General features: G+C 44.5%; 1 protein-coding gene across 5 annotated transcripts in view; it reads left to right on the plus strand.

The window, feature by feature from the left end:
• The window catches only part of DLC1 (DLC1 Rho GTPase activating protein), a 238,004-nt gene that overhangs the window by 215,252 nt on the left and 2,705 nt on the right, over positions 1–20,047 (plus strand). For all 5 annotated transcript variants that reach the window (XM_054201885.1, XM_054201882.1, XM_054201883.1 and 2 more), the window contains 9 exons: positions 5,764–5,827; positions 8,687–10,113; positions 11,990–12,166; positions 14,109–14,268; positions 14,511–14,709; positions 17,078–17,291; positions 17,718–17,832; positions 18,753–18,974; positions 19,674–19,891. In XM_054201885.1, the coding sequence (XP_054057860.1) occupies positions 5,764–5,827; positions 8,687–10,113; positions 11,990–12,166; positions 14,109–14,268; positions 14,511–14,709; positions 17,078–17,291; positions 17,718–17,832; positions 18,753–18,974; positions 19,674–19,891 (2,796 nt within the window). The remainder of the gene's footprint in view (positions 1–5,763; positions 5,828–8,686; positions 10,114–11,989; positions 12,167–14,108; positions 14,269–14,510; positions 14,710–17,077; positions 17,292–17,717; positions 17,833–18,752; positions 18,975–19,673; positions 19,892–20,047) is intronic.

Here is a 20,047-nt window from a genome sequence, read left to right on the forward strand (position 1 = left end):
ACTGTATGCAGTGGATGGTAACACTGAGAATCTGCTTTTGTGTATAATAACCAGTGTTCTGCCAGCCGTTCTAATTACCTTCTAATTACTGCATGTGAAGAAATTATTTTTAAAAAGACTGTAGAAATCGCAGTGACAGGGATCTTTTTTTAAGACTGAGGCATTTAAAATGATATTTTACATCTGAACAGTATTGTAATTTATCGTTTAATAATCTGACTAATGGAAGCAGGAAAACTAAACTAATGTATCTTTAAAAAGCTTATTAGTAAGTGTTTTGCCAGATTCCTTTCTAAATGGAAAAGGTATCAATAGCCGCCCCATTAAGGATTTTCCTGAAAAATTTTAAGTGAAAAGTGGGTTGAGACTTGAATTACAGAGATAGCATATGTCACTTGGTAAGAGTAGAAGATTGATGGCTAAGAAATGTCATTTAGTGATCTTATCATGCAGCGTAGGGTTAAAAGTGTAAGAGCGACGACTCTCATTTGCTAGGATGCTTCACGTAGTGACTGCGCAAAGTACCGCTGGCCTTGGTTTCATAAGGCTTTATGTAGATTAAGGACTGGGAATTTATCCCCAGAGGATAACTGGCTGCGTAATGCGCTGGTGAAACTAAGTACTGAAACATGCTTATCCAAAAGGTTGTTGCTAAGTACAAAATACATAGCAAACCACGATGGAAATCCCATTTAATCTCCTTACACATAGCTAGAAATCTGCCACGCTATCTACGCAAGAGGTTGCTTAAATCTTTTACCATTAGGCCTTCTCGTCCAAGAAATCGATTGTAGTGGATTGGCATGAGCAGCGTTCACGGCTCATAGAATTTGGTTTGTAGAGACCTGGCCGCCTTTGCAGGTTGGAACCTGCGGATAAAGCCCAGGAGCCAGCGGAGAGGCTGTCCACTGCGGTGAGACAAGAAAGCCCTTGTATCATCAATTAGTTACAGGTATAATGGAGTTGGAATTTGCCCTCTAAGAAGGAATTAAGAATTTAAATCCGTTAAGAAAATACTTTAAAGTTTAAAGCTAGATCATACAGTTACTCTGATTGAAAATTGTAGTTTAAAATGAGTAAGTCTAATATTCTGCATTGCTACCACTCTTCTTGGATGCATAGGGTGAGAATTTTCTCCTGTTAATGAGGGCAGAATGAATTACCTGGGGCTATAGCCAACGTAAAACTGACCGGTATTTAGATTAACAAAGACTTCATATTATAAGCCCATATTTTAATTTATAAATTAGCTGAAGTTAGCTGTTTGCACTGCAGTTTTTGATAGCAAATGCCTTGTTTGGGCTGCCTTTCTTAAAAGAAGCTCAGGCTAAACTAGTTTGGCCATTTCTGAGGAGAAGACTAGGAAAAATGCATCGTTTGCTCATTCCTGAGAGAAGCTCTGGTGCCTCCTGTTGTGGGTGCGGCAGGTTCAGGCTCCCCATGTAATTGCCGCTCAGGGCTGTTACAGGCCAGTCTCAACTCTGGCAAGTGTAGGATCCTGCACCTGGGAAGGAAAAACCCCATGCACCCATACAGGTTAGGAGAGCAGCTGGAAAGCATCTCTGCAGAGAGAGAGTCCTGGTGGACAACAAGTTGACCATGAGCCAGCAATGTGCCCTTTTGGCCAAGAAGGCCAATGGTCTCCTGGGGTGCATTAAAAAGACTGTGGCCAGCAGGTGGTGGGAGGTCATCCTCCCCCTCTAGTGTGCCCTGGTGAGGCCACATGTGGAGTACTGTGTCCAATTCTGGGCTCCCCAATTCAAGAAAGACAAGGAACTACTGGAGAGTCCAGTGGAGGGCTCCAAAGGTCATCAAGGGACTGGAGCACCTCTCTTATGAGGAAAGGCTGAGAGACCTGGGTCCATTTAGCCTGGAGAAGAGAAGACTGAGGGGGGATCTCATCAATGCTTATCAATATCTAAAGGGTAGGTGTCAAGAGGATGGGGCCAGACTCTTTTCAGTGGTGCCCAGGGACAGGACAAGGGGCAACAGGCACAAACGGGAACATGGGAAATTCCATCTGAACGTGAGGAAAAATTTCTTTACTTTGAGGGTGGCAGAGCACTGGAACAGGCTGCCCAGAGAGGCTGTGGAGTCTCTTTCCGTGGAGATACTCAAAACCCACCTGAATGTGATCCCATCCAAGCTGCTCTAGGTGACCCTGCTTTGGCAGGGAGGTTGGACTAGATGATCTCGAAAGGTCCCTTCCAACCATGACCATTCTGTGATTCTGTGACTCAGGGGCTGGGGGTGAGGGGAGGGTCCTGTTGCATTGGCCACCCTTAGAAAGAAGGGTTTTGCAGAGCTGGGGTGAAGAAGGACGATACCCTAGCTAGGAATACATAGAGGGTGAGGAAGAGTGACGTCTTGGAGATGTAATGCTCCACAGGAGTAAGATACCATCTGGATGTGAAGATGTATAGAGACAGGGCTGACTCAAAGGCATTTATCTAAATGATGGGAAAGAATATTATCTTGTCATCCAGAACGTGGCGGGGGTAGGAGGCATTGTAGAAATGAAGACTGCGATAGCCAGAGAGTCAAAGTGGCTGTAAGTGCTGTCGGCAGCAATCCTACCCCATCCCACCATCTCCCATCTTGTCCTCACAAAGGTGTCCCTGAGACAGGTTTGGGCAGAATAAGACAGAGCTAAAGAATGAGGCAGACCTGCTGACTGTCGGTAGGGAAATGATAAGTTGAATTTATACCTGGGAATGGAATTGCCACAGAAGAAGGTCCAGAGCCAGAAGAGAAAATTGCAGTTCATTAGCAAGGATAGATTTGATGAGAAGATCTGTAGAAAATGAATGTGTGCTTATGTGCTTGAAAAGTATTGCAAAGTATTGCAGTGAAGGTTAATAAAAGTTGTATAGACTCATAGAATCGTAGAATGGTTTAGGTTGGAAGGGACCTTAAAGATCACCTAGTTCCACCCCCCTGCCATGGGCAGGGACATCTCCCACTAGACCAGGTTGCTCAAAACCCCTTCCAGTCTCATCCTGGCAAAGCCTCAACTTTGCAAGCTTAGCTTTGCAGCCTCAGTGATGTGTTTGGAAGGCCATTTTGCATATTGTACAGTGTTTTTGGTGTCCTATGGCTCAAGGAACCGGGCGCTGCTGAACTCGAGCAGAAGTTAAAGCAGGATGTGTGATGTATATAATGAAAGTTGCAGACCTGAGGCAATTGCTGCAGAGCGTTTAGGTTTTAAAAGGGAAACTGGTTTTGTGGTGAAATCATGTCAGATATGTAACAGAGCCTTTATTTGCCTCGCTGCTATTGTATTTAACCTCGCTCATTGGGGGTTACCTTATCTTGCCTTCATACTCATTTTTGTGAGGTGTGTGCCAGGGGATTTTTTTCCTTAAAACACCCTCTGTGGAAACACAGGTCTTTGCTCTACCCTTTTCCACCTATTTCAAGGTTTTAAGTTGAGTAGGAGAAAAGTCTGGGGATGTAATCTTTGTGAAATCAGAGATGGTCTTTATTAGCGGTCAGACAGGCTGGAGCTAGATAAAGCCTGATACAGGCATTTGGTGATAACTTCTCTCTGCATAAGTCAAAGGTTGCCACGCTGTGAAATTTGTAAATTATTACACAATATAGAACTGAAACCAGTTTAATATTCCCTGGTCTTGAGGTCCAGGGGTTTGAGAGGAGAATGTTTTTATAGCAGAGAGCGGGAGGCGCCTTTCTGCTGCTGTGTGGCCCCTTAAAAACCAAAATACCCGTTTTTTGTTGTGTAGCGCGTAGATGGGACACTCACCCTTCGCTTGTGCTGCAAATAAAACACAATTCCTCTGAAATTCGCTGGACTGGTGCATGTACCCATCCGCTGCAGCCAGGAGGACTGAGCCTTCTGCCCTTTAAAGTCAGAGCAAAGATGAAAATAGAGAGATCTGGATAACTTTCCTAACCTGCCACTGCCCTACTATCTGACCCATGGCAATTCTTCCTGTTTCTCCTCTTTTCTGCTGTGTTGTGGCTGGGTCTAATTATAGATCAAACTGCCCTTTTTTTTTTTTTTTTTTTTTAACTTCACAACTGCAGCAAAAGCACCAGTAGGAGCTTTTCCATTTTCTTTGATGGCCTCAGGATCAAGCCCTGTGTAAATACCATCTGCAACCAATCCTGTGCATAAAAGGAGAGAGGAAAGAGAGGAAACTAGTAATTCTTCCTGTGCACACATTTTCTAGATTCAAGTTACAAGTTTTATGAATCTGAAAAGACTCATCCGAAGCAACAGGACAAGTCAGCATTTCTTTTTTTGTTTTTCAGTTTTTCAAAGCTGCTGATGCAGCCTCTTCTTTACACTTTGCTCAGCCGAATTGTGTGAAAATTAGACAACTTCCTTCAGAACGAATCAGGATCAATTAGGCTTTTTAAAGCTCAGTTTTGCGCCTGTTGAATTTGGGCTGCGGTTGGGCTAGAAGGGAAGGGGCGGCGCGGCTCCTCTGCCCCCATCTGCCTGCACACACAACCCTTCACACAGCTTGGGGAGACGAGCCGGGAGAAATTCAACCCAACAAAGTATTGAAAAAATGAGTTTTCAGCGGGGTGAGACTCCCCATCCCGCCCGCAGTGCAGCCTCGCAAGCGGAAGTGTTAACACAAGCGACCAAACCATCCCTTCCATGAAGCCGCTGCTTCAGCTTTTCCGCCTTCTGCATCACCCCCAGCCTGTGCCTGCCCTTGGCCTTGCCGTGGCACTGACGTTCCTCTAACCAGGCTTTACCAGCGCAGGTTTTGGCTGAGCCGTATCCCTGGAGCAGTTTCTGGGGAGGCGAGGGCTGGAAAAAGGGCAGGAGAAGACCACAGCACTTACTTCTTCTTAAACTGCCACGGAGCTGTGTTTAGTAACACCGAGTTTTGCTCTGCTTTAAGCCGTTTGCACACCGAGCTTCTGGGGGAGAGGGGGAAGAGAATTTTTTTTTGGTTTAGGGATACTTGCCGGATCATAAACTCACCAGGGAGTAGAGGGATGCTTATATACATTCATGCAGAACTTCAAGATATGCATCCAGACTGCTGACATGTTTCGCAAGAAGGCTCGTTAACTGTTGTTGCTGCAGCAATTTATTTTTTTGTTTAAATTTTAGTCCTTCAGAACAATATTCTTATGTATAAAAGAAACTTTCAGTTTAGGAAGGAAAAATCAGGTTGTGTTCTTTTTTTGTTGTTGTTGTTGTTTTTTTTTTTAAACTGGTGAGTTGTCTTATCCCAGGACTGTATTGAAGATAATCGTTGTTCATAAACAAAATAGGCACCTAATAATAAGTGGAAAATAAGTTAATAAGTTTTCCTCTGGGAGATTTTAGCTTATAAAGTACCATTTTAAAGCAGCATGCTGTTTCACGTGTGCACATGTACACAGCGTCAAATAAGAAGCCTTCTCCCTTATTTCAGTCTATTGAGATTCATTGTCTCGGGGTTCGGATGTCTGCTATTTAAACAAATCTAGTTATTACAATTCATTGGATTAATGCACTGCTCAACTAAGTCTAAGTTTCCATTCACTTCTCTTTGATTCAGGTAATTGTGACAAATAGTCATCCATCCGTCCCTCCCTCTGAAGTTAGAATACAGCCGAATGTAATGGGTTAATGGTTAAGTATAATTAGGGCTCTAATTGAAACTCTGCTTGTGGCTATTTGTATGCAAAGCACTTTGGGGACATCCTTCACAAAAGCTTTTGAACCGGAGTAGCCTGTGTCAAAACAGGCTAAATTAAGAGTCTTCTCTTAATATGGTTTCCTTTGCTTTGCAGGCGCTTAAATACTTTAAACAAATGTGCGGTGATGAAGCTAGAAATTAGTCCCCACAGGAAAAGGGTAAGTTCATTTCACATCTTCCGTTACGGCATTGTACGTTAATAAAATTGAAAATCTAGCGGATTGCTTGGTTGCAGTCTAGGACAACACCTGAGTAGAACCTGGCAAGGACACGCAGTCAAAACTCCACTTATGTTTCATTTTGTGTTCTCACTGGGTGGAAACTGCGGGGCTTGGCTGCAGGTAAAGGCTATTCGTCTAGCTGACTCTTCCCCGGCATGTTGCTCCCAGTCTGAAAGGCACTGGGCTTCCCTGCCTGCCAGTGAGGTTGTCCCTGTTGGAGCATATTACCTGCCCTCGGGCAGGATAGTAAAAAGTAGGCTTGGTGAAGGAGATCCTGACCAGCCATGGTGAAAGTTAGAACATCATCTTTGACGTCATCTTCATTCACAGTTCTGGTTCTTTGCCATCACGTTAGAATTGTATTATTTTATTCTGATGTAGACAGGATCAGTTAGACTTGGCCTGCAAAGGAAAGGGCCAACCCTTTGTAGGGTTGGGCACGTTGTTTCCTTGATTTTTAGTTACGTAGCTCAAAATTAAAGCAAAATATTCACAGAATACATTGGCTACCTTTTTAGAAAGTTGGCATGTTTGTAGGGAGCTCAGCGGGAATTAAAACTGTTTCCTGAATCTTCAGGATCCCTGTGGAGCGTGGTGAGAAATAAGAGAGTGCCTACTGTAACTTCAGTAAGGTAGCACCGACAGAAAGCCGAGTTGCTGGGTTTTGCTAGTGAGGTACCATTCAATAGCTCTCTTAAAACTCTGTGTGTGTCCTAGGAGGGATCAGTAGTTGATACGGTCCCCTGGGATATGACAACTGCAGATAAAGACGAGTGAGCTAAGGCAATACGATGCTGCCCTACCCTTAGCAAGAATGCATACAAATGCTCTGAGGTTGTTTACCAGGAATTAATCCCCTCTTTCCCTATCTGTTTGTGGTATGTTGGAAACAGCATCCAAGCTCCAGAAGATAACGCTCTGAGGCAGCACATGTAGGAACTCTTTAAGTAGGGGTAGACAGCTGGATTGCCGTTTATGACCACCAGAAGATTCCTCCTCCTTGTTCCTGAACCTTGTTAACGCTGGAATGATCAATATTGCTATTAGAGGTCAGACCAGACCTGACTTTGAGTCCAAACCCCAGATCTTCCAGGTCTTCTGGAGTCTGGATGTTACCGTTTGTTTCAGTCCTTCCTGATTTTCATTCACCACCCATGTTCTGGCAGATAGACTTGGATCCCATTCTCTTTTGTTGTTGACTTCATTAGGATCAATACTTAGCCTTTAAAGCTTTTTAATACCAGGGAAAAATTGTGCTGACAGAAGCATATGTTTCCTTACGTTTTCATTGACCTCTTTGCAAATTAAGATCACTTTACTGCTCCTTTTTTCCCAGTCACACCACGTTCACCACCAAACCATCATTATTATCCATTGGCAGTTTCAGATGACTTTTCTCCTCCTGAAAACTTTAAATAAGCAAGCCAGTCCTCTTAGGTTTTCATCTGAGTCCTGGACAAAAGTAGTTTGCAGTAGCTGGGAAACAAAGAAAATGATGCGTGTTCTGTGTCCCGTGTGTATTTGGTTATAGAAAATAAATACGGTGTTTCACTTATTTTGCTGAGCTGATGAAATGTGCTATTAAAAAAATAGGAGAGGATCAGGAGCTAAAGTATGCATAAATAAAATACCTGAAATATGACTAATTTACTTGTTTTTCAGAATGTAAATGTTTGTAATGCTGGCACACAAATAGTTACAGTTTGGGGCATGCATGTGTGTTTGTTTTTAAATTAAAGCAGTCTAAACAAATGAAGTGACACTCACAGAGCTGGGTGGCAATTAGTGTTTCCTACTCTGAAGACCAAGGGTTATTTTGTGGCTTCATGGTGTCGTATTAAAATATCTTCATTGGTTTTATTCTTCCAACGTGAAATTTTCCAGATATTTGGAAGACCAAATATGTCAGTCCCGGGATCATTCCCTCTCAGTATTTAGATGAAAAGATTGCAGGCATAAGCGATGTAGGTGTAATTGCGCCCTCGGGCATTGCTCATACATCAAACGTCATCAGTGGAGATGTTATTTACAATTTACTTACGTGCTATACTGTCAGTGAGCTCTTGCTGCTCGCTATCTACGAGTGTTAAAGTTTGCCTGGAGCGAGACTGAAGTAGAAACTTCACAGGACATTCTTAAAATGTTAGCTGCTAGCCTGTGGGAGGAAGAGTGGACCAGGTAAGAGCCTGGAGGCATCACACTCTTGCAGTGCAAGAGTTTCTTTTGCTGTCTCATTAGTCACAGCGAGGAGAGCCTTCAGACTTCCCCAATGGGTAAGGAATGAAGCCGCTACAGTTCCGAACGTATGAGAAACATCTCATAATTGCAAAGAGGAGTATAAACACACAGCCACTATCAACAGAGTGTAACTTTGGAGAGAGTCCAGGGGGACCCCAACCCCCGGCTGACTCCAGTTTAAAATTTTATGCATGCCAGGAATTTCCATTGATCTGAGGTCTATCCACTGTGACCAATTAATTAAAAGTCTACGGATACTAGGGTTTTTAGAAAAGAGCAATTTAAAGCAGATTGTATTGTTTGTTTCTTTTTACAAAGTGTATATCTTTTGTGTTTAAGAACTGTTAAAATATATTGCCTGTCCCATGTTATCTTTTCCTGTGATGGGCTTTATGGCCTAATCTTCCTCTCCCTGAAGTAAAAGACTGTTTTCACTTTAAATTCAGTGAGAACAAGGTCATGCTTAAAGCAGTTTAGTGGGCATTGTATTTAAATGCAACCGCCTTTGCCTTTCTGTCGGTTTGCAAGCAGTACTTTCAGGGTTCTTCTTCCTTGCAGAGCGAAGATTCGGACGAAGATGAACCTTGTGCAATAAGTGGGAAATGGACTTTTCAGAGGGACAGCAAGAGGTGGTCGAGGCTTGAAGAGTTTGACGTGTTCCCTCCAAAACCGGACTTGAATACCCCCTCCCCAGAAGCTCCTCACCTCACTAACGCGGCGAGCCATGAGAGTGTGCTCACAGACCTCAGCGAACGCCAGGAGGTGGCTTCCATTCTGAGCATCAGCAGCACCAGCAGCCACCAACCAACCCTGCAGAGCGAGGCATCCACCACCAGGACAAACTCGGTCGTGAGCGTTTGTTCATCGAGCAATTTCGTAGCAAATGATGACTCATTCAGCAGCCTGCCCTCGCCCAGGGAGCTGAATAGCTTCAGCTTCAACACGAAAGCAAATGAGAAGAATGCCAAGTCCAAAACAAAGAGCCTGCTCAAGAGAATGGAGAGCCTGAAAATCAAGAGCTCTCACCATGGCAAGAGCAAAGCCCCTTCAAAGCTTGGCCTTATTATTAGCGGGCCCATCCTGCAGGAGGGCATGGATGAAGATAAACTGAAACAGCTTAACTGCGTGGAGATTTCTGCCCTCAACGGCAATCACATCAGCCTCCCCATGGTACGAAAGAGGAGCGTCTCCAATTCCACCCAGACCAGCAGCAGCAGTAGTCAGTCTGAGACGAGCAGTGCCGTCAGCACGCCCAGTCCCATCACACGAACGCGCAGCCTCAGTGCGTACAATAAAAGGGTGGGCATGTACCTGGAAGGCTTTGACCCCTTCAATCAGTCAACATTCAGCGACGTGATGGAGCAGAACTTCAAGAACCGGGGAAGCTTTGCAGAAGACACAGTGTTTTTTATCCCTGAAGATCATAAGCCCGGCACTTTTCCCAAAGCACTCTCCAACGGCAACTTCTCCCCGACAGAAAGCAACGCCTCTGTGAACTGGAGGACAGGGAGTTTCCATGGGCATGGCCATCTTGCCCTCCAGAGGGAAAACAGCAGCGACAGCTCCAAAGAGCTGGGCATGGGGAAAAGGCGCAACTCCTCCAGCTCAGTGAGCAGCCGCCTGAGTATTTACGACAACGTGCCAGGCTCGATCCTGTATTCCAGTACGAGCGACCTGGCCGACCTCGAAAATGAAGACATATTCCCAGAACTAGACGACATCCTGTACCATGTCAAAGGGATGCAGAGAATAGTAAACCAGTGGTCAGAGAAGTTCTCGGATGAAGGAGACTCTGACTCGGCACTCGACTCCATCTCCCCGTGTCCTTCCTCTCCAAAGCAGATCCACCTCGATGTAGATAACGATCGAACAACACCGAGTGACCTTGACAGTACAGGGAATTCGCTGAACGAAACAGAAGAGCCCTCGGGGATGCAGGACAGGAGGGACTCTGGGGTGGGCGCATCGCTGACGCGGTCCAGCAGGTGAGATCATGAGCACTGGGACTTGGGGCAGCCCCAGTGAGGTCCGGCGCGAGTGGATCTATAGTATGCCCTTTTACAAGTGATAGGATGAGGGGTAATGGCTTCGAACTAAAAGAGGGGAGATTTAGATTGGAAATCAGGAAGAAATTCTTTACTGTGAGGGGGGTGAGGCACCGGAACAGGTTGCCCAGAGAAGCTGTGGCTGCCCCATCCCTGGAGGGGTTCAAGGCCAGGTTGGACAGGGCTTGGAGCAACCTGGTCTGGTGGGAGGTGTCCCTGCCCATGGCAGGGGGGTGGAACTGGATGATCTTTAAGGTCCCTTCCAACCCAAACCATTCTATGATAGTAGCTGCACCACACTCAGTTAAGGTGCAACAGAAGTTGTGGCCGTTCAAGCACACACGTGCTGTTCCCATCACCTCCCAAAACAATTATAGGAGAAGAAATTATGTGTGCATGACTTCTAGACAAGCGATTCCCACACTTGGTAGCTGTATGTTTGTATGTTCAGCCTCAGTCGTCATTGAAAAACAGCCCTCTCAGCAAGTCAGCGTCAGGAGCCATGTTAAGGCAGTTTTGGGGGATGGTGATTCTTCAAACTGAAGTGGCGTGTGGGAGGGAGAGGGACCTCAAGTAGGATTATTCACTTTTTAAGTTGGCTAGGAGAAGTAGTGTAAGTATGGTCTGGTTTTTGTCAGTGTGTAGTAAAAGCCTTGACTTTTAGACCGTTTCAAAAAAATTGCACTTTTCAGTAGCAGGCTGTTTCTTAAGAGTGTGCTAGGGCATTAAATCTGTGAGGAAAATGGGGTTTGTTTACTTTCCCTTGATCACTGTAGCACAGTGGGGCAGTGGGGGAGCTCCAGTGGCCTCCCAGTTTCTGTTGGGAGTTTTACCATGGGATGGATGACTGTATTTTTGTAGTGTGAGTAGAGCAAGGAGTTGAATTCCTTCTAGCTTTGTTTCCAGTTTTCCTTTAAAAGCAGTGCAGATCATTTAGGGCCTGGTTTCTGCTGTCATTTAGTCGCCTACAGCTGATTGTAGAAACTTAGTGGGACTTCTAGACATGCTTAGTTCCCGTTTGACATGTCTTAAAAATTTGGGCCCTTTTTTCTAAATGGAGGTTTTTTTGACTCGCACTGCCTTAATACTGAAAGGGCACAAGAAGGACATGGACCTGTTGGAGCGGGTCCAGCGGAGGGCCACAAAGATGATCAGAGGGCTGGAGCACCTCTGCTGTGAGGACAGGCTGAGGGAGTTGGGGTTGTTCAGCCTGGAGACGAGAAGGCTTCGAGGAGACCTTATAGCGGCCTTCCTGTACCTGAAGGGGGCCTACAGGAAAGCTGGGGAGGGACTCTTGATCAGGGAGTGGAGTGATAGGATGAGGGGTAACAGTTTTAAACTGAAAAAGGGGAGATTTAGATGAGATATTAGGAAGAAATTCTTTACTGTGAGGGTGGTGAGGCACTGGAACAGGTTGCCCAGAGAAGCTGTGGCTGCCCCATCCCTGGAGGTGTCCAAGGCCAGGCTGGATGGGGCTTTGAGCAGCCTGGTCTAGTGGGAGGTGTCCCTGCCCAGGGCAGAGGGTTGGCAGTAGGTGATCTTTAATTCCAACGCAAACCATTCTGTGATCCTATGGAAAAGGGTGGTGGAGGATATCTGATAGGGCGAAACCATGTAGCTAACACTGAGCTGTGGGTCAGCCCAGCATGCACATTCCCATCTGAAGCACCTCTACGTGCTGCGTGTGAAATCTCCAAAGACAGTGGCTGCCAAGGGCAGGGCGCTCAGCAGTAGGTTGTTTTTGGTAATTCCTGCGTGTGTCTTGCAGAGATGTTTCAGTGACGGGTCCGTGCTCTGTCCCCTGTTTTCTCCACAGGCACAGGCTGAGGTGGCACAGCTTCCAGAGCTCCCACCGGCCCAGCCTCAGCTCGGCGTCGCTGCAGATCAACTGCCAGTCGGTGGCCCAGATGAACCTGCTGCAGAAGTACTCCCTCCTGAAGCTGACCGCTCTCCTGGAGAAGTACACGCCTTCCAACAAGCACGGTTTCAGCTGGTAAGGGCACCGTGCCACGTGTAGACCGGCCAGCTGTACGAGCACGACAGTTGCGCTCGTCCTAAGCGACTTTCGGAAAGATGCAATGAATCTCTCCGTCCCTCTTTTTCCATATTTGCATTTCTTCCTCTGGCCTGTGCTGACAGTGATTTGTGGTTTCCTAAGACAGGGCTGAAAATCACTAACCCTTTACTTAAGCGTAATCTTATTAGGCTTGAGAAGCGTGTTTATAGGGGGCATGTGAGGAAATAAAAGCAATGAAGTACAGGCGAGCTTTCTGCACAGGAAGGTGTCCGCTATCCGTAGCTAAAGAAGGACTGGTTGTTTATCGAGGCAGTTAGTGAGCAGGGGCGCAAACCTCAGTAGATCTTAAGAGGCTTGCTTTTCTGCAGTTATTCTTAAATATTTATTTAGTTTCTCTATATAATGATGTCATTAAGTAATGTAAATTCCTTTTAGTTCTAGTGTCTCATTAGCCAAAACCTCCTTAAAGCACAATAAATCCACCACTGTAAATCCAGTTAACTTGCAAAAAAAGACGAGGGGGATAAAAAGGAAAGATGGGGAGGGCCGCGGGAGATTTTTGTAGGCAGCAATTTCTGCTGTGGCCAGGTGTTTGTAACCCAGTTGAATGGTTTTTGTCGGAAGAATGAAATAGAAAGCTCTTTTATTATTGTATCTGCAGTGCGGCCTGTGTAACCTTCAGGATGCAAAAGACGCAGTAAAATTTTTCTTCTCCCTACCACAGGCCAGCCTCCTCCCTTCCCCAGGAGTCATGGAGAGTATTTAGCTTCAGCATCAAAGTACCTCCTGTTCAAAGGCTGTTATTATGTCAGCCTTTCTAAATACAGAAGTTGTTTGTTCTGAAAGACAGAAATAAGTATTGACCAGTTATCCCTGCATGCTTCAGATTCTCGGTGGAGATCGCAATGTGTTTTTTCACATTCCATTGGCATGTTTTTTGACAAAGCGAGTATTATTCATACATATATCAATAATGTCCTAAACTTAACTGTATGGCAATACAAATTGGTTCTGTTTTACTCTGTAACGGATTAGTCAGCTGTAAATCTACTGCACTGTTTGTATAGCTGCACTGTATATTGAAATGTTAAATAGGTCTCCCTGTTTCCCAGTGCTACTGTGTCCTATTAGTTGCTGCACTGGACATGAGCTTTTCTCCTTGTTTAGGAAAATGATCTCAATATTTTCACATTTTAATGGCTTTTTTTTTTTTCCCCCTTCATGAAACCAATACTCTTGGGGACCTGGGGGTAAATCATTCTTTTGTGTTTAGTAACTTTTTCCTTGGAGTCATAAGCAGATGGAAAGGCCTCTCATTCAAACTGGAGTGGGAGGTGGGGGCAACAACAGTCACTGGCTGACAAGGAGGGGGGTCCCTCAAAGGGGTTGTTTATAGAGCTGAAGTTTTTAGCTGACAAACTCAAATGTATTACATCAGTTTCCTGCTGTTATGCACACTGGTGGGTGGTGGACCCAGTTTGAAGACTTTGCAGAACAAGTAGTTGACATACAAAAGCTCATTGTTCAAATGCCCATCTTTTCCAAAACCTAAAGAAGCAGTGTTATAAGGGGTCACTGACCGCAGGATTTATTTTGACTCTTTTGCAATTCAATCTGGCCCCTGCAGTTTTACCCTGTAGCTTTTGTCCTACTAATATTGATGGAGTAGCACCACATTACTACTTGCAGGCAGCATACTGCCCCGAATGTCAAGCCTTTCTCTTAGAGAAACTCTGTTTTCTGTCCTCTCCTCCTTCCCAGCCCTGAAGGGATTAGGTAATTTATACTGTCGCTACTTTTCATATTACTAAAATGCTTCACTTATTTTCACTGACTTTCTGAATTACTTGCAAATACGTAAGATAAATGGTCAACAGAGGTTTAATTTAATTTTTTTCATTCCTTTTGCCTTAAATAGGGCTGTACCAAAGTTTATGAAGAGGATAAAGGTGCCAGACTATAAAGACCGAAACGTGTTTGGAGTACCGCTGCAAGTCAACGTCCAGCGCACGGGGCAGCCTCTTCCGCAGAGCATTCAGCAAGCCATGCGCTACCTCCGCAACCACTGCCTGGATCAGGTGGGGTTTGCTGTACTCTCCTCCCACACATCTGCAGCACCCAAAACTCAGCCTTCCACTAGTTTTTCTCGTTCCTGGGCCAGACTGAAAAAGTAGACTCGAAACAGGACAAAATAGATAATTAATGCATGGAAAGCTTTCCATGAAATTAGAACCCATACACAAGAAGCTAAAGAGCATAGTTACATTTCAAATTTTCTGGACTCATTGTTAAACGTATTTACTTTTCCATATGTATTTAGGTTGGACTGTTTAGGAAATCTGGAGTCAAATCAAGAATTCAGGCTTTGCGTCAAATGAATGAGAGTTCAGCAGACAGCGTCAACTACGAAGGCCAGTCCGCTTACGATGTAGCAGACATGTTAAAGCAATTCTTCCGCGATCTCCCTGAGCCTCTCATGACCAACAAACTCTCCGAGACCTTCTTACAGATATACCAATGTAAGTACTGAGATATCTACAGCTAGGCGGCAAATGGTCGTTTGTGTAACAAGGGTGGAACTTTCTAATGCTCCTCCTCTGGGCACTACACGTGTGGCATGGGTTGGTCTTTGCCTTTCTTCAGCAGCCCTTACAGTTCAGGCTGCCTCCTAAGGAGCTGATTTTTGGTATTCCAGTTGTATAACAATTTATAGTACAGGTTCTTTTCATTTCACCTTTCCCTGTAGTATGGGAACAAATATAAATCTTCCATCACTTGCTATAAGGTCTCCTCTTTTCTCTCAGCATACTAGATATTACGGTTTGAAAATAAGCCACGTCTGACGTGGCTGGGTAGAGGAGCCGTGCAAACACTACACAAACAGAGTTTGGGGCTTTCGAGGGGATTGAAATCCACTGAATTACTGAGATTTTTTTGGAAGAGCAAGGCTGCCAAAAAAATTCTGTTTTCTTATAATTCATATTCTTCTATCCTTCACCACAACTTTTGAAAACAATGTTTAAGTTGAAAGCTTTTCTGTTACTGACTTGTAGCTAGTTTACTGGTAGGTACCATAAGCAGAAAGGACTTAGAATAAATCACATCAAAAATAGAGTTTATCAATGCACGTGTAAAGAAATAATTAATCTTTCTGAGATGGCAGGTTCAGCTCCAGCAAGGGAGACGTTTTGTGAGCTATATAAATTGAGTTCTCTGTAAATGGTAATTTTGTGCTGGATCTTTCCAAACAACACACTGTCTTCTAAAAGTTTTCTTCAACATTGTTTCATTGGAAATGCTCTCAGTGGCCAAAGTTGAATCAATGTTTGCTGACCAGAACTCTAAAGGTTTTTGAAATATTCCTGGGGGTCCAAACTGATGGATGTGCTCTGGGCACCTTGCTGATCCTGTGGTTTCTCTCCCTAACACCACCCCAGCTTTCTCCCCATGTATTCTTCCCGTGGTAGCACGGCTACAACGGAACTTACTGCAAAAACGCCACCTTTGAGCCCTTGCTGTATTTTGTGCTTTCCTTATGATGTTGGTTACAAAAAGGTTACAGGAACTTCCTTCAGAGTTCCGTAGGTGGAGGTGACAGTTTAAAATATAAACACACATACCGTTACTTCGGTGCATGCATTTTTTGTGTGTCTGTTTGGGTTCCCAAGAAGGTTTATGGAGAACGTTAATCAGATTGTCAACTTCTGTGCATATTAAACAGCAACTCTTTGTGGGTTTAGTGCCAGAAGAAGTTTGACAGAGCATTGCAGAAGTATCTGTTCCTTTCCTTTCGCAGGCGGTAGGTCTGAGGAATCCCCAGACATGGTTGGGAAGTATTATCTCTGTGTAAAGCAAAGAGCCTTAAAGCAGCTGTGTATTTTGCTTCCCTGCAAAGGACAAAATTTCCCTTTGCTTTGGTGTTACGCACCAGGCTGCGCACTGGAATTGTCCGCACGTGGCTTAAATGTGCTTTGAGAGTGTGAAAAACAGTGGATTTTTGCTTAAAATTGCTTTCCAAACTCACCTGCTAGCCTTACGAAGTTGCTGAAGCCCAAAGCAAATACCAGTTAAATATCTGGTTAGCACCACGTGTGTTATGAGGCACGCAGCGAGGGTGGTGTGGTGCTAATGATGATATAAGTGCTCCAGGACTCTGACTCTGATGTTGTCTTGAGAGATGGCTCGTTGGAAATCCCTTTATAAGAAGCAGATCTGGTCTGGGTTATTTCATTTTTCGTTCCCTTCAAGTTTGGAGGAGAGGGCCTTATGTAAAGACACACACGTCAAATTTTTCCAATGGCTGTTTGTTGTTAGTAACCAAGGAGCTGTTTAATGGTATGGGGCTTCACAGCGTTGACTTTCTTTTTCCACCGCATGACTTTGAATGATCTGCTCAATAAAGCAACCCTCTGTGTTTGGTAAAGCGCTTTCTGGATATTTTATGACATCATCAAAAAGGTTTGCCAGCCAATTTATTTAATTAATTCACCTATTCTAAAATGCGTTCATGTTTTGAATTTCTTTGAAAGCCAAAGAATTTCTAAATTGGCTGGACTGTTTGCTTGTTCACTGCCCGACTCCAGGCTTCTGTCATTTTAGTGCATCTGCGGGAGCATGTAGCTGTTGAAATTAAATCTAAAATTAACTCTGGCCTAGGCACAACTTCTTCTTGCTTGCATTTCTTGGGAGGCAGGAAATAGCTGAGGGTGGTTAAACTAGTGGGTTAAAAAAAAGTTCCTTCATGTTTCCTACGAATGGTATGCATCCTGAAGGAAATCACTTCAAACTCGAGTCAAATATTTGAAGCCAGAGTTTGCTTTGGGATGTATTCATGCTGTGTGTGTGGAAAATCAATGGGCTGATGAGAGAATTACTAATATTATGCAGATGTGCCAAAGGATCAGCGTCTCCAGGCTATCAAGGCTGCCATTATGCTTTTACCCGATGAGAACAGGGAGGTCCTCCAGATTCTTCTCTATTTCCTGAGTGATGTCACAGCTGCAGTGAAGGAAAACCAGATGACACCAACAAACCTGGCCGTCTGCTTAGCACCTTCCCTCTTCCACTTAAACACTCTCAAAAGAGAGAATTCTTCCCCAAGGTAGGTGTCTGGGGAGCTGGGCTCATTGCTGCTGGTCCCGTACCACAGCTAACGGTGATGTGCAATGGGCATGTCTAGCTTTGACCCTACCAGTTGTGATCACCTCGGACACCTCCAAGGGCACCTGGTGTAGAACAGTTATGGGATCCTACCTTTTGTTAGAGACTTGTTTAAAATATAAGCAAGTTCATAAGAAGGAAGAAACAGGGGGGGATTCCAAAGAAAAAGTTTAGAGAGAGTAGCGAGAAAAGTTGGTAACACCATGCCAAGATTTGGTCCCAGGCAGCACTGCTCTAAATCACCAGCAGATTTGGGAATCCTACTGTTTTCTTACCGAGCATCTCTCTTCCTCTGCATTAAATAACTGGATTTGTGTGTGTGTGTGTGTGTGTGTGTGTGTGTGTGCGCGCTCTTTTCCCGCTGAAGGGTGATGCAAAGAAAACCAAGCCTGGGAAAACCCGATCAGAAAGACCTAAATGAAAATCTGGCTGCAACCCAAGGACTAGCTCATATGATTGCTGAATGCAAGAAGCTCTTCCAGGTAAAACACCTGCTTGCAAAACTGATGGGTTGAATATTGGCCAACATGTCTTAGATGTGCTGTATAATGGAAAGCTAGGAATGTTTCTTTATTTCAGAGTGAAGTTTAATACATGATAAATAGCTTTTTAAAACACTTTGCATCCTGATCTGGGTGAATATGTGAATTAGAAGTGGTGCCAGAAGAAAAGAGAGTTGCTTTATTGGCACTGGCGCTCAAAAGCCGTGAGGCAGTTGTGGGGTTTGGGACATTTTTGTTACATCCAAGCTGCATGTGAAATACGTTTTCAAGCTTTTACGGCACAGCCATGAGTATCAGTGAACTTCATCTCTAATTACAAAGCAAGAAGCTATTTCCAGGAATTTCAGTGCTTGTTTTATACTTAAATTCCCAAGAGTTAGCAAGACTAGGCCACAAAAGCATCCTGCAACATGACAGCGTCAGACCGTAGGTTGAAGGGTCTGTAGGAACTAAAGCACACTCCCTCTAGGGCCCGGGATGGAGAACCAGGCAAGTCTTGAGTCCTGGTTTTCCTCACTGTCATCGAATCTTTTCAGAGCCCACAACTGAAGAGATGCCTGTCTCTCTTCTTGCGGCTGACAACTGACCCCTCCTTTGTTCAGTCTGTGGGATAAACTGTGCTGTACTGAGTTGTGTAGCAAAGAGGGATGCTTCACGGAAAAAATAAGACACCCCATAAATGAGAGACTAACTTGAGTTAAATGAAAGTTACGAACTTAATTTTGGCATTTCTTCACATGGAGTGCTTGACCTGAAACATAAGTGTTTCATAAGACCTGAAACGTTACAAAACTACTGTACCCATCTTTCTGTGGCTGTCAAGCTGCTAGACTAATACTCTCTGATTTGGCGGGGGGAGAGCTGCAAGAGGACGATTTCACCTTTTTGTCGCCCCTCAGATACCCGAAGAAATGAGCAGGGGCCGGAACTCGTACACGGAGCAGGACCTGCGTCCCCTCAGCCTGGAAGAGCTCCGGGGCGGCAGCAGCACCACCGAGCCCTCCGACTACCACTGCTACCTCCAGGACTGCGTGGACGACCTGCTCAAAGAGATGAAGGAGAAGTTTAAAGGCTGGGTCAGCTGCTCCACCTCGGAGCAAGCAGACCTGGCCTACAAGAAGGTATGTACCCCGTCACTCACACCACGGCTCTGGTTTTTAGCTCGTCTTCTCTAATATAAGCAGGTTTTTGACATGGGATATTACAGAAGGTTCAGTGCACAACTTTACTTTGCAGATAGATTTAAGAAAAAAAACCACCTTAGTCTTTTGACATGGTTGCACACGTCTAAAAGCAACATGTCTTTCAGCAGCAGTCAGCTTATATGCACTGATTTGTGTTCTTCTGTTTATCCAGCCCAGGAATGTTCGCCGTGCTGCATTTACACGCCTTCACTTACGTGTGCAAAGCCTTGACAGGCCGAGTGAAGCCTCCAAGCACTGTCACTATGCAGGCAGTAGGAAAGGAGTTTCTCGGCTCCAATCTTGCATGGCTCGGAGCTAGCACGGGGAGAAGTGTTTCAACGAGATTTTAAAATATTTTAAAAATAAACTTGGAAAACTAGGATATTTTTCTGTGGCATCACAATTTAACAGTGGCCCATACTGGAGGAGATAACTGTAGCTTAAAAATAATTTGGAAGTCAGCGCGCAGATGCCTTTAGCTGTTAGGAAAACAACCCTAACCTGAGCTACAAGCTTAGTACAATATATACATATATACGTGTATGTATTTCATTTGCTGTATTTAGCAACACTAAAACAGAAAGGAAAAGAAAGTGTGAGGAGTAAAACTGAGGACTCTGTGCTGGTTTTCCCCAGGTGTGCGAAGGTCCCCCACTCCGGTTATGGAAAACTACCATTGAAATCCCAGCTACGCCAGAGGACGTTCTAAATCGTTTACTTAAAGAGCAGCATCTTTGGGATGAAGATCTTATAGATTCAAAAGTAATCGAACCTTTGGATAGCCAGACAGATATATACCAGTATGTCCAGAACAGCATGGCACCTCACCCGGCCAGGGACTTCGTAGTCTTAAGGTAAGACTTCTATACGCGATGGTGTTTATATCCTACACATATGGCAACCTTGCCTACAATTTCTATAGAATGTAAGTTATATAGGTAAATATCTCCTTGTGTATTACTTGAAGTCTTATTAGATGTTTGAATTACTTTTTGTCAAAGACTTTTTTT

Source organism: Rissa tridactyla, chromosome 5, assembly GCF_028500815.1.
Source record: "Rissa tridactyla isolate bRisTri1 chromosome 5, bRisTri1.patW.cur.20221130, whole genome shotgun sequence".
Lineage (NCBI taxonomy): Eukaryota > Metazoa > Chordata > Aves > Charadriiformes > Laridae > Rissa > Rissa tridactyla.